At 42.8% G+C, this 14,793-nt stretch overlaps 1 protein-coding gene across 1 annotated transcript; it reads right to left on the bottom strand.

Annotated features, from left to right (window-relative positions):
• Positions 1 to 3,145: 3,145 nt before the first annotated feature.
• On the bottom strand, positions 3,146 to 14,701 carry GPS1 (G protein pathway suppressor 1). Its single transcript, XM_083874398.1, has 14 exons — positions 14,625 to 14,701; positions 12,175 to 12,267; positions 11,634 to 11,815; positions 10,707 to 10,871; positions 10,410 to 10,545; positions 10,178 to 10,255; positions 9,812 to 9,872; positions 9,333 to 9,418; positions 8,799 to 8,893; positions 7,813 to 7,918; positions 7,386 to 7,466; positions 7,124 to 7,261; positions 6,771 to 6,905; positions 3,146 to 6,039 (listed from the first exon to the last, which is right to left on the bottom strand). Exons 1-14 carry the CDS (start codon positions 14,655 to 14,657, stop codon positions 5,965 to 5,967), a joined length of 1,464 nt encoding a protein of 487 aa, XP_083730524.1. The 5' UTR covers positions 14,658 to 14,701; the 3' UTR covers positions 3,146 to 5,964.
• Positions 14,702 to 14,793: the final 92 nt, after the last annotated feature.

The raw sequence follows: 14,793 nt of genomic DNA, 5'->3' as shown, positions 1-14,793 counted from the left end.
GCCACATTTTCATTGCAGAAAGGAACGCAGCAGTACTTGGAAAATGTCAATGTAAAACTCTGAGATCTTGCTATATCCACATTAACAATTATTAGTTTCTTACTGTATGATGAAACTTAACAGTCTTCCATGAGCCAGAGGTTGGGGGAGGATGAAATCTCTCTTTTAACAGAGAGGGTTGTCTAAAAATATGTGGGAAGTTTGTAATGACAGGTGGAAGAATTATAAACGAAAGGCCTCATAAAATCAGGCCTGCTCTGCTAAATTGCCAAAGTTAGCCTGTCACTTTTTCTAAGTAATTTGCAAGTTCCCATTCAAAAACAACAATCTTGTTATGAAAACTTGTTAGCATATTCCTGAGTAGAGAAACAAATGAACCTGCAATAACAAGGGATTTGTCCCATGAGAATCAGTAAAGAAAATATGTGAACAATCCAAGAACAGATGGATTTGGTGGACAAATAGAATCCCTTATACTAACCAATAGAATAATTGGCAAGAAAGCTATCAACCAATTAAAGTCACACACGAGGTCTGTAAAAACTGTATAGAATAAGTTATGTGAATAAAGAATTGGCTTTTCCCAAATGAAAATAATGAAGTCTTGGCTAACTTATTACAATAGAAGTCAGAACCAAGTCCATGAACATTTCCCTGCTCGAGGTCTCATACTTCATTATGTGATAATTTATCCTTCCCACATGATAAATTCTGAGAGACATGTGACAAAACCAGATGCTGGTCCAACACTTACCTTTTGTAAAGATGGGATCCTAAAACCATCTCTCCCACCTCCTGTGGAAACAGTCCACTTCTCCCCTCATATGGGCATACATGCTAAAGCTGTCAAGTATTCTGAGTTTCCTAGTCTGTTCCCCCCTCCTCTAGTAAAACAGCTAAATATTCATTATTCTAGAATTTCAAACTGTTTTAATTGACCTCTTCCCATTTACAGTTTCCCCCCAAAAAGTCAGAAAGCTCAGTCATTCTCCCGCTCCAAGTCCGCAAATGCGAAACAACCGGTTCCAGCACAAGAGAACTGGGGCTGAGTGAGAGATCTGGCTTATCTTCTTACCCACACAGATTTTAGATCACACCTCCCTCTCATAGACAGAGTCTCATCACAGAAGCATTAGTGTGAAGGAACAATCAGGGTGGCCTTAGGCTCTTAAATTCAGGACAGGCCTTGCACTTGAGAGTGCTAATTAAACACCTTTCTATAAAGAATTAATATTTACAGTATATTTGTCCCTCTGCCCATCACAAGGCATTTCTTAACAAACACAATGGAGAAATGCAGACAGACCTTATCTTGTTTGCTCCTGTCCATGGCACGGCTGGAGGCTGCCACACTCCTGACACGGGGCTGGAAAATGGCTCAGTTGGGCACTGCAACATGGACCACCTCTGTGCATCCAGCTAAAATCACCACACTAATAGAAAAAAAGTTTCAACCTGAACTTTCAACAGCCATGCAAGAAGATGCCAGCCTTGCAGTGACCCAGGCAAAGCTGTCCAGATGATCCATGGCTCACTAACTGATGATTGTGAACTCAGAGGCCCAATTACAACATGAACAAAGCCAAGCCACTTACTGTTCACACTGAGCACACCTACACCTGCACCAACAAGGGATTACTTTCAGGCTAGGCAATATACTAATTATCCTGTTTATCTCTAATCACAAAAACATGGTTTGCCAGCTCAGCAAGGTCAAGGCCTATTTTGTTTCTGTTTCACAGGCCCTTAAGGAAATATACACTGTTTAATTTTCATAGAGTAGGGGGAGGAAAAGGCAGTGCCCTGAATGTAGAATGATGCTGAAAATGATGCTCAGTCTACAGGAAAACGGATTCGCACATCTAAATTATTTTCAGAAGCACAGAAGAAAAAGCTGGGATATTTCACCTGACAAAAAGAAAAAAAAAAAAAAAGCCAGTTGCCTTTATTTGAGAAACAGGTTATGAAATGAGATATGAGAAAGTTGTTTTGTTTTTTTTAATTTTAAAAAAAGTGCATCAAAACAAAGACTGAAACTCCAAGATTTCAGCATGTATTTATGGGGTACAAACCTTATGTGCAGAGGGTTCACAGTTATACCAACTACAGGCACAGGGAGTACAATAGTCAAAGCTAGAGCAGAAGGCTTGGAGAACTGAAACAATAGTACCTGTAGGGTCAGGGACAAAAAGAATACTCAGCCTGATCTACTACCTAAGCCAGATTTTTCAGGTCCTGGCACTTGAGTTCTTGTTTGAATTAACTATCTCTTGCTAATGCAGCTGCCCTTCAGTCTGTAGCTTTAATAACTCTACTAAAGCCTAAGCTTGAATTAATTCTTTCCTGTCAAGCAACTTAATTGCATTATGAATTTACCAAGCTTCTAATCTTGTACATTTTCTCCTAGAGCTTGACATGCCCTATTAGCCAGTCTCTGTTCCCTTTCTAACTATTTAGCCTGATCAAGTTATCCTATGACAGAATCTAAAGCTACACAGCAACCATATGAAATGTTGAATGGAGTTCAGAGATCCATAAGAACACAGAAGCCAAAATAACATTAGTTTAAGTACAAAGCTCATTTGCAAAGCAGACAGTAATCCTTTCCCTATTCCCTAACAGCATCAGAGGAAGCAGAAGTCAGTTCCACACAAGTTTGGTGTTTTTCACTCTACTGTAAATTCACAGCTGATGAGTGAATCTTCACCAGAGAAGTGAAATGCTGACTTGGCTCAGCCTCAGCTGTCACAAGAAGGTGGTATAAATAATACTAAGAGCACTGTCCTGTGCAGCACACTGCTGCCCCCCTGCTATCTGCTTCATAAAGAATAATAAAGATGGCAAAAGAATCTCAAATAGTCAAATTAAGTTGGCTGAGACTTCAAAAGAAAAATGAATCAGTGCTTGACAAGCACTTTCTACCAATAGACAACGGGTCTTCCTCAGATTAAAGTTTCCTCTTTTTTTTCTTCTGAAAGTTTATATTACATTGCATGTATCAGAAATAATACCTTATTCAGTGGCAGTTTTGGGAGCTATTCAGAGGATAGAACAATGCTGAGACCATTGCTGCAGAGTCCCAGGAGAGATGTACAGATCATACCCACAAGGGCACAGGTCAAAGCCTGAGCTCTCTTATTTTCTCCCTCACCCACTGACACCTTTCAGCCAGAAGCAGCTCACAGATGATGCTGCACCAGCCATGGTCCACAATCACCTCTAACAGACCTCCCCCTGCAAAACGTGGCAACACAGACCACTGTGCTGCACAAGTTCTTGGTAGACAATAACCAATCACCTCCAACTACTCTAACACAAATCTCACAATGGCAGTTCCTACATTACCACTAAGAATGATTGTGGTATCAAAACTGCCTTTGCCAAAACAACAAAGTTCTCTCCAACTATTTTTCCTTTATTCCTAGCAAGGTCATGTAAAGAAAGCAGGATTTACACCACCTGAGGAACATGTCATGGCCTACTGCTGGCATTTCCTTAACAAAAAGGTGCTGCACAAATTCATTAAATCCATAAGAATGAGCCCCTCTGATCATATCTTAGACATACCAACCTGCTACACATTCCACGAAACTTCATCCACTGAATGACCTTGGTGGTCACAGGGAATCACAGAAAATTCATTCCATGTGAGTCACTACTTTGCCATTTATTACTTGGGAAATTACATAGAAATTTAAGGCAAGAATAATTTTTACTATAGGAAACTGCTTATGAATGCAATTTACCTAGAATTATATCCACAGTGTGTTGTATTTTGTGGGGCTTGGGACTCGCAAACAGTTAGGACTGAGGCAGAAGAACCATGCTCAGACAGCCCTGACTCCCATCTACAATATCCTAAAGCAACAGCAGCTTCTTTCATAGGCTAAAGGAGAGAGTTACATGCCAGTAATTCTGCACAAAGCACCCATGACGCCAATGCAACAGAAATTCTTGTTCACTCCTAAAGAGGCTGCAAGCACTTTTTTCTGGGGGGATAAAGAAAACTTACCACCTGTGCCTTCCTCGGGCCACAGCCAGAGCTGGAAACTGCTGATGCCACCTTGTGGGCCCCTTGTGGCTGCTGAGGGATGGAAGAACAGACTCAAGACATCACTGACCACTGAGGAACCCTGTGGCAGAAATCCTCTAGGAAGGGACAGAGATCAGTCAATAAAATCCCAGGAGTGGAAGTACAGCCAGCCACCTGGCATGGTGCACTGCGCTGGGATGCAAAACCATCTTCTGGAGCAGAGCAGAGTGTTAAGATCTTTTCCTTATAAATAGTATCACTGGCCCATTTGGGGAAGAAAGCAAGAATGTTTGAGTAGCATTTTAGGACTGAAAAGCTCTCCTACAACATGAACAGAAAGCATAACAGTGCTTTCCCTGCATTTCCTGTAAGGATGTACATCAATTTACCCAAGGACTCAACTTGCCTTTCTCACTAAACTGGCCATCAGTGATGCTCAACATTAAGTTCTTCCCTCAAAAATGGCAAATTTTTTCTATGCCAAATGTAACCAAACACCTCACAGAAACTACTACTTCCATTTTCAGCACCTAAGTAGTAAAAACCATGGGAAGCCAGGAGAGACAAGTGTTGCTACAGGAATTTTGCTGTTTGAATGTTCCTTCAAACTGCACTTTCTTCACAGTTCATCCAAGCTACATCTCCAAACCAGATGAGAAAGCAAAACACAATCATCTATGAAACGTCATGAAGCTTAGCGAAAAATCAATGGCTTGAGATCAAAATACCTAAAACCCAACTTTAACACAAAACTCCACTCAGAAGCTCTTTAATCCTGCTATTTAATGCACTAAATATAACAACTTAATTTTTTTAAAAAGGCATGAACACATTAAAAGTAACATCTGAAGTCAGTTGCCAGACCAGTCAGGGCTGGATCAAAATTCTAGGCTTGCCTTATGGATTAGATGAATACAAGGCTGCAGTGACTTCAGAAAATTCAGTGCATATCTCCTTTCATGAACACAGGAAGAACACACACACACACACAGGGCTGCCACATTTAACCCCTTTATAAAAGGAAAAGCAGAATAAATGCACCTGGAGAGTGGGCACCTAGACTGACTCTTTTTAGCGCCTCCACAAGACTTGAGTGGTGTTTTATGGCATTTATCCATTTTACCCAAAACAGCTGTTGCACATGTGGGGAAACCATCACACACTACGGCAGTAAGACTGGGCAAGAAGCAATATTTGCATGAAGTAGAGATTTACTGCTATGATAACACTGGACCCCAAAGCCAGGTCACACACAAGAGGGAAACACATCAGGAAACAGTTCTTTGAAAATAAGAGTCCAGAGAGAGAGAAAGAACCTGGCTGCAGGTAAACATAAAACCCTACAATAAAGGCCTGTGGCTGAACACTCAGAAGTAATGCCATATTTTCTGGTACAGGTGAAAATTCTCCAAGAGTTTTTCAAAGGAAATCTCCTCCCCCATCAGAATTCTAGCTCCATAATTGAGAGCAATGCACTTGTAAGTTTATTTGGAAAACAGAAAGCTCAGCATTGCTCAAAATCAAGACAATACTTTCAGGCCAGCAAAAGTCATCTTATATCATGCCTGTCATTCAACTAACTATTTTTGTAGCTTTGAAACAAGAAAACTAATAGCAGCTGAAAAACTCTCAACTCAGCATCTGTATGAATAACCAGACAGCTCTTCATGGAGTGGTGGAAGGAGAATGAAGGTTTTCTACCAAAACTGAAATGATGACCCATTTGCAGGGATGCTGTTTTTAAAAATAATTTCTTTTCAAGGAGAATTGAAGTTACTGGAATACTCATATTATCCACCACCAACCCTGACTCTCTCAATCCAAGTAAGAAGTGAGGGAGATAGGGACAGTTTGTGAAGCTCAGCAGTTAGTGGGTGAGACACTGGGTATAGTCCTGAGGGACCATTTCTTTTGGTAGTGCACGAAGTGTTTCACATGTTGGTGCTCATTCTGGATTGGCTGTTAGCTGGAGTGAGCTCCCCTTGGCTACCTTCCCTCGGAGGAGACTGCAACAAGACCAAAACACATCCTAGTTAGCGATGTGTAAATATCCTGCAGCCTGTTTCCCCAAACACAAAATAAGGCACAGGTGAAGCACAGCAGGATGGCAGCAGAGGGAGAGCATACCCCCAGATTCATTAATGATGGTTTTGTATTAATGACTTTTACAGCTCACAAAAACTTCTCCTAAAAAAGTCAAACCAGAACTTTTAAGCCACTCTTATTTACTATTTACAAGGTGCTGTTGACCCCAGAAATTGAATCCTATCTGGCATTTAGTAATCACAGGGATTAATATATGATAAAAATTAATGCATTCTGTGCAGATGGCCTATCCGCCCTAAAGGCATCCTCTTCAAACTGCATTCCAGAAAGAATACTCCTAACCATCAATGCATTTTTACTTCCTCTGCTGAAAAAATTACTTCAAACAATCTTTATTGAGAAGGTGAAAGATACGTCTATCAAGGACTGGACCAAAGGAATTATTCAGAATTAACCCAACCATATAAACTTCAAAGGAGATTCTGAGCTGTAAAAGCAGGCTAATGTATTGGCTAGAAACACCTGTTCCTTATGTATTTAGTACTTACTATTGTAAGAATTTGTCCTATCAGGAACATGATAGATTAATTCCCTTCCAGAATCTTCAATTCACCAACTTTCGCAGTTTTAGTTAAAAAAAAATATTAAAATCTTAACGGTGCCTTTAAATCCCTTTTCAGCACGCCCATACCTTGACGTGTATCTGGTTGCGCAGGACTGCGGCTCGCAGGATCATGGCTTTGGCACGGCGCTGGAACTCTTTGCCCATTAGTAAAGACTTCTCAAAAGTTGTGCTGCGCTGATCTACATCTCGAGCATACAGAATCTGTAACCAAGACAGAGAACTGTACCTGGGAGCCGTGCCAGGGTTCCACAGCAGGAAAACAGCTGAGGCATTATGGAGCCTGAGGTCACACATAACTCACCCCTACTGAACACACCAGGCCCAAGAGATGAATGCACCTTCCAAGTGTCTCAGGAATGGAGGATTTCTACACTTAGTAAACCTGTTCAGTCTCTAAACCATGGGTGAAATGCCCTCACCTTACTGTGCGAGTCTATTCTGGCATTGATCAGTCCCTCCAAGATCAGCTGAGTGAGTTCATCTTCCAGAGCAGCCACGGTGGTGTTAAAAGCAGTGGCCATCTTGCGCATGTCCGCCGACACATAGGGGCTGAAGTACTAAGAAGAAGAAAATATTCAGTTGCCAAGGGCACTCCACCCTCTAAGAAACTAGGGGAAAAGCAATTGCAAAGAGATGGCCTAGCTCCCTGTTTATCCACCTCTGGATGACAGGAACAATTACCTGGATAAGGGCACGATTTCGAATCTGGGTATAAAGTGTCCTGACATGAGGTGCAAGGTACATATCTAGCAGCAGGTTGTCCTGTGGAAAACAATAAACCACATCAGAAGATGAGAAGCAATCTGGAAAAATATATTATTCCTGTGTTCTGGAACATTTATGCATATATACTTAAACATTAAGAATATTACTCTACAGCAAGACAATACAATAAAACAAGAATGAATAAAATAATTAGGAATATGTTTAAAATGTTTATAATTTCTGTCTACTAATAAATTACTCCAAATTTTCATGCACCACATCAGGAGACAGAGAGGACACAGAAGGGCTGAACATTTAGTATCTACTTTTGACAATCACCACTTCTCACAAAAGGCTAGGCAAAGGGAACTTACAGAGTCTGCACTGCCCTCCTGCAACTCACCTTCATCTCATCCAGCATCTTCAGGCATGAAGCATATTTAGACTCGTAAAACTTGAAGATGATGTCACGAACCTGTGGCTCCAGCTCCAAAAACAATTTGAAGGAGCTACAGATAAAGACAGCAGTGATCAGACTTTGGAACCCACCACTTAAATACCCTGTAACTCCATCACTCCAAGTCTCAAGGTTAAAAACTCTCACTATCATTTGAAGACTGCAAGAATTTACCCTCTAACAGACCAGACAGCCCATTTTCAGCAGGGCTGGGAGCCTGGAACACAGAGAGATAGAGCACAGCATCAGAGCTGTGATGAAGGAAGACAAAAGACTTTTAACAAACCAAGTAGTAGAAGTGTTTGTCCACACAAAACAAAATAATAAATGTGAATAGGTCAAAATCAGGATATATCACCAGCAAACAAATGCCATACTGTAGTCTGTGCTGGCCAGCTCTGTGTCCCCTTTCAAAGCACAGCCTTCCTTAAGTACAGCATGCTACAGACAAGTCAAGCATGCCAATTTCTCAGAGAAACACCTTAGTGTGAGTGTGGTAAATCTTAGGGATGTATACTTTTACTCAGCACACTCCCAATTCTCCATCACAGATGTTTAAAATCTCACCATACATATCAGCCCATAAAAAAGGATAACAACCCCTTTTCCACAGCAAATGATCCTAACAGCTGCCTTTGACAGAGGACTGTGCCCCTCAGTTTAATATCTGATATGAACTACTGACAGAGACAGACAACAGGGCTATGCAGATGCTGGATTTAACCTGGGTTGGGAACTAAAAAAATTTCATCTATGATTAACCACTGTGTTTTAGACAGTGAAACACCACTTAATGCTAAAGCCAAACTAAAGCTCAGTGATTCTTTATCTCCTGTATGAGAAATACTCCTGCCAGAATGCAACTCTTAACCAAAGTCCCATATCCCAAAAGATGCCCAGTACATACAAACAGCACTCAAGGCATCACTCACCTACTGGAGATAACATTTCTCTGCAGTTCCTGACGGTCAAATGTAGCAAGGGCACAGAGCCCACCATACACAGCCACATTGCTGGGAGATAACAGCTACAGAGAGAGGGAGAGCGAGCTGTCACTGACTACCAAAATGGTGTAAGGGTGGCACTGAGTCTTCTACCCCAGGCCTTTCTCTCATGCAGTGACAAGATAAGTCCTTATCAAATGAAGTGGAAACACTCAGTTTGCTCTCACCCACAGTGTGTGGGGTGACAGGGCCAGAACAGTAACACTGCTAAGTGAGCAGACATGAATTTCAGCAGGTTTTGGTTAATTGAACAAAATGGAATTATAAATGTCACAAGTAACTCTTATGTGATCTAGACTAGAACATTTAGAGAAGCCAAGAACAGAGACTTAAAAAAAAAACCAACCAAAAAAACTCCCCAAAAAAACCCCAACAACCTAAAAAAAACCCAAAAAAACCCCAAACAAAAACAACCCAATGACAAAAAGAACTACATCCCCTCCAAGACCTCTTGGTCCTCACCTCAGGGAAATCACAATGATCAAATGATGCCAACAAGAAGCACTTTGCTGCCTGTTTGTACTTCCGGGCAGCTAGTTCAGCCAAGCCTAGGAACCAGAAAAAGTTAGTCCTTTTTGTTAGTTCTTTTTTTATGACAATATACAAATCAGGGAAAATTTAAAAATCTGGGGAGTAGGAAAGGCCCCCACATGGTTGCTAGTGCCTTCACTACTGCAGTAAAACAAGATCCTCAGACTGTATCAAACATCCTTTGAACTACATTGACTCACACAGGTATCCTCTCTAAAGAAACTCAGGGAGAAGAAAGAGATGGCAAAAAACAGAAGTTCTATCCCACCAGCTTCATTAAATTTTGCATGTCTGGTGTGGAAATACAAAGTCTGTCAAATATGAGAGAAAAAATAAACCCAAGAGCCCTACAGACAGCTAACAGGTAGAAAGACAGGCAAACCATACAGGAAGCTGAAGGACTCACTCACCTGCTGCACATTTCAGTTTGGTGAGAATTGCTTGTGTCTGGCTATCTCTTTCTCCTCTTTGCTAAAGCATAAAACAAAGCAGTAGTGAGCAAGCAGTATGAAAGATATTTTGCTTCCAACTGTTCCCAGGATATTTCACCCCGATAATTAACTAGCCAATCTCAATGGCAAGATAACTTAATCTTATTTGTCCTGGGAAATATGGCAAAACTGAGGACAGGAAGTATCCGTTTTTACCATGAGTCAGATTTTGTACACATATATCATGAGAGAAGTTGTAAAAGGGGAAAGGAAGAAATCACTTTACAAATTTCGGAAACAGAAAACAAAGGGAAAATGTATGCAATTTAAAGATCAAGAACTTACTTCTGCAATTTCCGGTGTAGATTCAGCCTTGCTTACATAGCTCAGAACATGAGACCAGTTCTGGAGGTAGACACTGACCTGCAGAGAGCCAGAAACAGTGTGGGGCAGGCATGGAAAAATGGCACTCTTTAGATAAGCCACATCACTGCAGACACAAGAGCCAAGCATGGGGGGCAGCTTTGCAGCAGGTATCACAAAGACACCAGGTACCTTTGCCTATAAATCCTCCTACCTTGATAACATTGAGACACATGTTGATGACATGTTTAGCACTGGTGCAGTAATCCCGGGCTCGCGAGTAACACTTCAGAGCGTTGCTGAGGTCTCCACAGTCCAGGTAGTGATCACCTAAATCATCGTGGCCTCTCCTGCAGGATGGGAATTAAAGCATCAATGAACTGTATGCTCAGAAAGGGAAAAAGTCATTTTTTTCTAAACAAGTAAGTCAACATACTGACCTAAGGGCACATCCCGTGTTAAATACATGGAGGAGCAGAATGCTCTTCCTTGCTCCAGCAGATACTCTCACCTGATACTCTCCTTGATGGAGTTCCCTTTGTAATTTTTCAGATCTGTATCAAGTTTCTCCAGTTTAAGAAGAGCTTTCTTGCGTGTAGCTTCAACCCAAGCTGTGTCAAGAGGAGGGGGTTCAATTCCACTGTCAGGGACAGCATCAGGTGTATTTTGCAGTTCTCTGAAAGGAAAGTATTTGAATGAGGCTACGAGGCTGAAAACATTTCAAAACAGAAATCTACTAAGTGTCTGGCACTGCTACCCTAACAAACAGTACTGCATACACAAAAAGACCAAAGATAAAATAAGGGTAGCGAGGAAAAAAGAAACATATTGCTAAAATCTCCAGTGCAAACAGTAACACAAACATCACAGATGTTTACAACTACTTCAGAAAATATCCTAATGATCTTAGGATGAACATACTGTCACACACATGGTAAAGACTCCCCATGCAAAAGAGACAAGAAATCATGAAATAAGCAAAGATGGGAAGCATGGATGGGTAAGTGAGATATCAAAGGTTATCCTTAACAGCAAACCTGTTTTTAGAGGGGGGAGAATGGAAAAAACAAACAAAAACATGGCAAAGAGTTAGATTAGGTTTTAACTTATGAAAACAAAAGCATCTAGAACAGGTCTCCATAAAGTACCTCAGGGAAAACAAATATGTTCATTAATATCTGAGGCAGTTGCAAGGACTAAACTCACCTCAGTATCTACCTGCAGCTTTCTAAAGCACAAAGATTTCAGAATGAGATAATGCCTTCTGTGCTCTATCTTTTAAAAAAGCACGAGCACACATTTCACTGCTATTACACTCTAAGGGCAAAGACAATTTGTGTAAGGCACATGCTGGGATTACATGCAAAGTCCTCCAGTGCAGCACATCACTCTTAACTCTGCCAGGAAAGCTCCCCAGGTTCCCATGGCCTCCCAGTACCTCGTGGCCTCAGACAGCTTTCTGTGGATTTCTTCATACACATCAACATTGAAAGTTCTCTGGACAAAGGACAGAGCCATCTTGAGAGCCTCCACCCGCAGCTGTGGGCAGTGGTCAGCGATGAACTGCAGGCGCTCGATGCGCATCAGCCCGCTGTAGCTGGACGCGTACTGCTCCAGATCCTGCCAACAAACCCGCCCGCAGGAGGTCAGAGTGGACACACCAAATCAGGCTACTGCACTGAGACCTGCACAGGTCTTCCTGCAGACCTGACCCCCTCAAGGAGGGCAACACGACTCAAAAAATCACTAAGGTTAGTCCACGTCTGCTTTCTTCAAACATCAGTAATTTCCGCAGAAATATGCATTAGTAATATCCTCAGAAATACTAAATTACAATTTAACTTTTTAAAATTTCAGTTGTGATGCTTTTGGTTAAAACTAATCAGCTTTAAGACTTTTCAGAAGGGATTTTTTTCAAAATTCCTAAAGGAGGAGACCACAGGCAAGAAATGAACTCAACAGCCCTCAGCAGCACGTACCAGTGTGGGGTTCTCCACCACATAGTTGATATCAGGTGAATTTTGCTGATCTTCTTGAGGATCTACGTCAATCTGCATGGGCTCCACTGCACCCTACAACAGCAAAACAAGGTCAAAAGTAGATTATTACGTTTGAGAAGGAAATAACTACGTTATTCAATCTATTAAGGACTTTCTTAAATACATGTTACATTTTAAAAATGAAAAAGCACTCCTCAGTCTTTTGATATCCTTGGGATTTTTCTCCAGCAACACCAGCAGTCAGCACGATGTTGGTCCAAGGCAAGCAGCAGCACAGCTCAGCATTCCCACAGAGCAGTTCACTGGGGTTGGTAAATTATCAAGCAAAAAACCGAAGGGGTCAATAAATCTGATTCTGCAAAGTATCTGAGGTATGCATATGCATTCCATTTCTCTTCCAGGAGCAAGAGCAGGTGGTAACACTCAGCTCAAGACGTTCCAGAAGGCAAAATGTACCAAAAATACCCACCACAACCTTTCAAAATTGCTTTAATGCCTAGAAGTAATATTTTTGGGGGGAGAAAGAGGCAAAAACTGTTACACTTCTTTGGAGTATTAAAGCCCATAAAGAACAGAATGCAGAATGGCAATTTCAGAGTTTCCAGCATGGCAAGGAACAATGTGTCTGCACTGCAGAGGCCTGCCATTAGCCAAACTATCTTACTGTAGTTTTCAAGTCCAATTGTTTCTCTTTTGGAGAAACAACAGAATTTTATTCTTCCAGTATAAACTGCACTTTTTTGAGCCATAAGGACCCACACCAAAGCACAGTGCATTGTTACAGCCCCTGCATGTATTCCAGGTAAGACCAGCTTGCTATCCCATCCCACAAACTAACTGGTCTGCTGGCACAAAATTCTTTGTCTCCTCCCAGTCAAAATGTGCTGAACAATCCTGTTTGGAATTATCCATTTAAAGTGGAGAAAACTTAGCTGAATGTCTTCTTACAGAATGCTGATTTTATGCACGTGTTATGTAAACTCGATTTGGTGCAAAAGTGGATCTCACAAACGACAGATATGCCAATCACCTTGACACACACATATCTGATTATTTCCATATTTTTACTGATTTTACTGTCTGTTAAGAAATCAAAGATTGAGGGTTTTTTTGACTAAGTTGATTGTTTGGTTGGGTTTTTTTGTGAGAAGGAACGACCATATCCAGACTTCCTATCTAAAAATTACACTCACACACAGTCTGAGGGTCTTACTCTTTCACAAAGTGATACATATCAAATACATATCTCAACACTGAAATCTTCCAACATCTGAAGTAAAAGCAAGTGAAGCATAAAAATGTTTGTTTCCCAGTTTAATAACTTTTCCATGAAGGAAAGGGAGGAAGGGAGGGCACAGAGGAAATTTTGATCACCCCTCAGGCAAACTATGCATAAAACAGCCAATTCACCATATGCTGAGACCATTACTTTTTCCACTTTCTACCTTCTATCTTTTCTTATATCACAAACACCAAATGCCAAGGTCAGTTTGTTCAGGCTGCACTTGCTGACAAGAGTAAAACCTCGATTACAGACTCCTTAGAAAACAGCATTACAAAGGTAACTGTAATTCCAGGTGGTGGAACAGAACAATTTGTGCCTTGCTCCGCTGAGAGGCTGCACTCTGCATTCCTCACTTCCCTCCCAGACAAGGAAAAAACACAAGTGGGCTGGGAATCCCAGTACGACAAGCAAACTCAAAACATTTTCAAGCTGTTTATTTTGAAATGAAGATGCAAGGTTAAAAACTACTCACAAAGCAAATAATGTAACAACCACTCCCCAGAATTTCCTGAGCCCCAACGGGTGCTCTGTTGAGAGAATCTCAGCAGGAATAGGTGAGTTGCTGGAGGGGGTGCAGCACAGATAAGCCACTAATCAAGGAGCTGGGTTGGATGCTGCACTGCCCCTCATCCTCTCCGCACTCCTCAAAGCCCCGTGCCCTGACACCGAATTGTTACTGCCAAAACTTGCAAAGGACACCTTTCGCAGGTACCTAATGTCACCGACCCCCCCGGCGCTCCCGGGCTCTCCCCTGCACTGCAGACTCTCAGTTCCTCCTCCCCGGGCCATCTCACCGAACCCTCCGCCGCTCCCCCAGCCCTGCCCGCGGCACGGACAACGCGGCAACCGAACACGGGGCGGCCGCAGCGGCGGGGGACGCCACGGGGGCCGGAGGAAGCTCGGCTAAGCATTGCTCCTCGTGAACTGCGGCGGAAGCGACACAGACCCGACGGAAGGGCGAGCGCGGACCCGGGGCCAGCCGAGAGCCGCTGCCTGCCCGGGGAGCCCCGCGAGAAGGCCGCACGGCGCCCCCAGAGGCCTCCGCCGAGATGGGGCCCCGGACCCTGGGCGAGAGGGACGCGGAGCGCGGCGGAGCGCGGCGAGGCCCGGCGGGCCGGGCGGGCGGGAGAGAGCCGCCTCTCACCTGCAGGTTGAAGACCTGGACGGGCAGCGGCATCCTCCCTCACGCCGCCGCTTCCGGTCGCCCGCCCCTCCCGCTCCGCTTCCGCTTCCGCTTCCGGGCCGCGCGTCGCCGCCAGGCCGCGGCCGGCAGGTGAAGCTCTTAAAGGGGCCGCGGCCCCGCTCGGCCCCGC

Source organism: Zosterops lateralis (genome assembly GCF_965231275.1).
Source record: "Zosterops lateralis genome assembly, chromosome: 18".
In the NCBI taxonomy this organism is placed as follows: domain Eukaryota; kingdom Metazoa; phylum Chordata; class Aves; order Passeriformes; family Zosteropidae; genus Zosterops; species Zosterops lateralis.
Note: the sequence above shows the minus strand (reverse complement) of the source record. Positions and strands in the feature narration are given on the sequence as shown.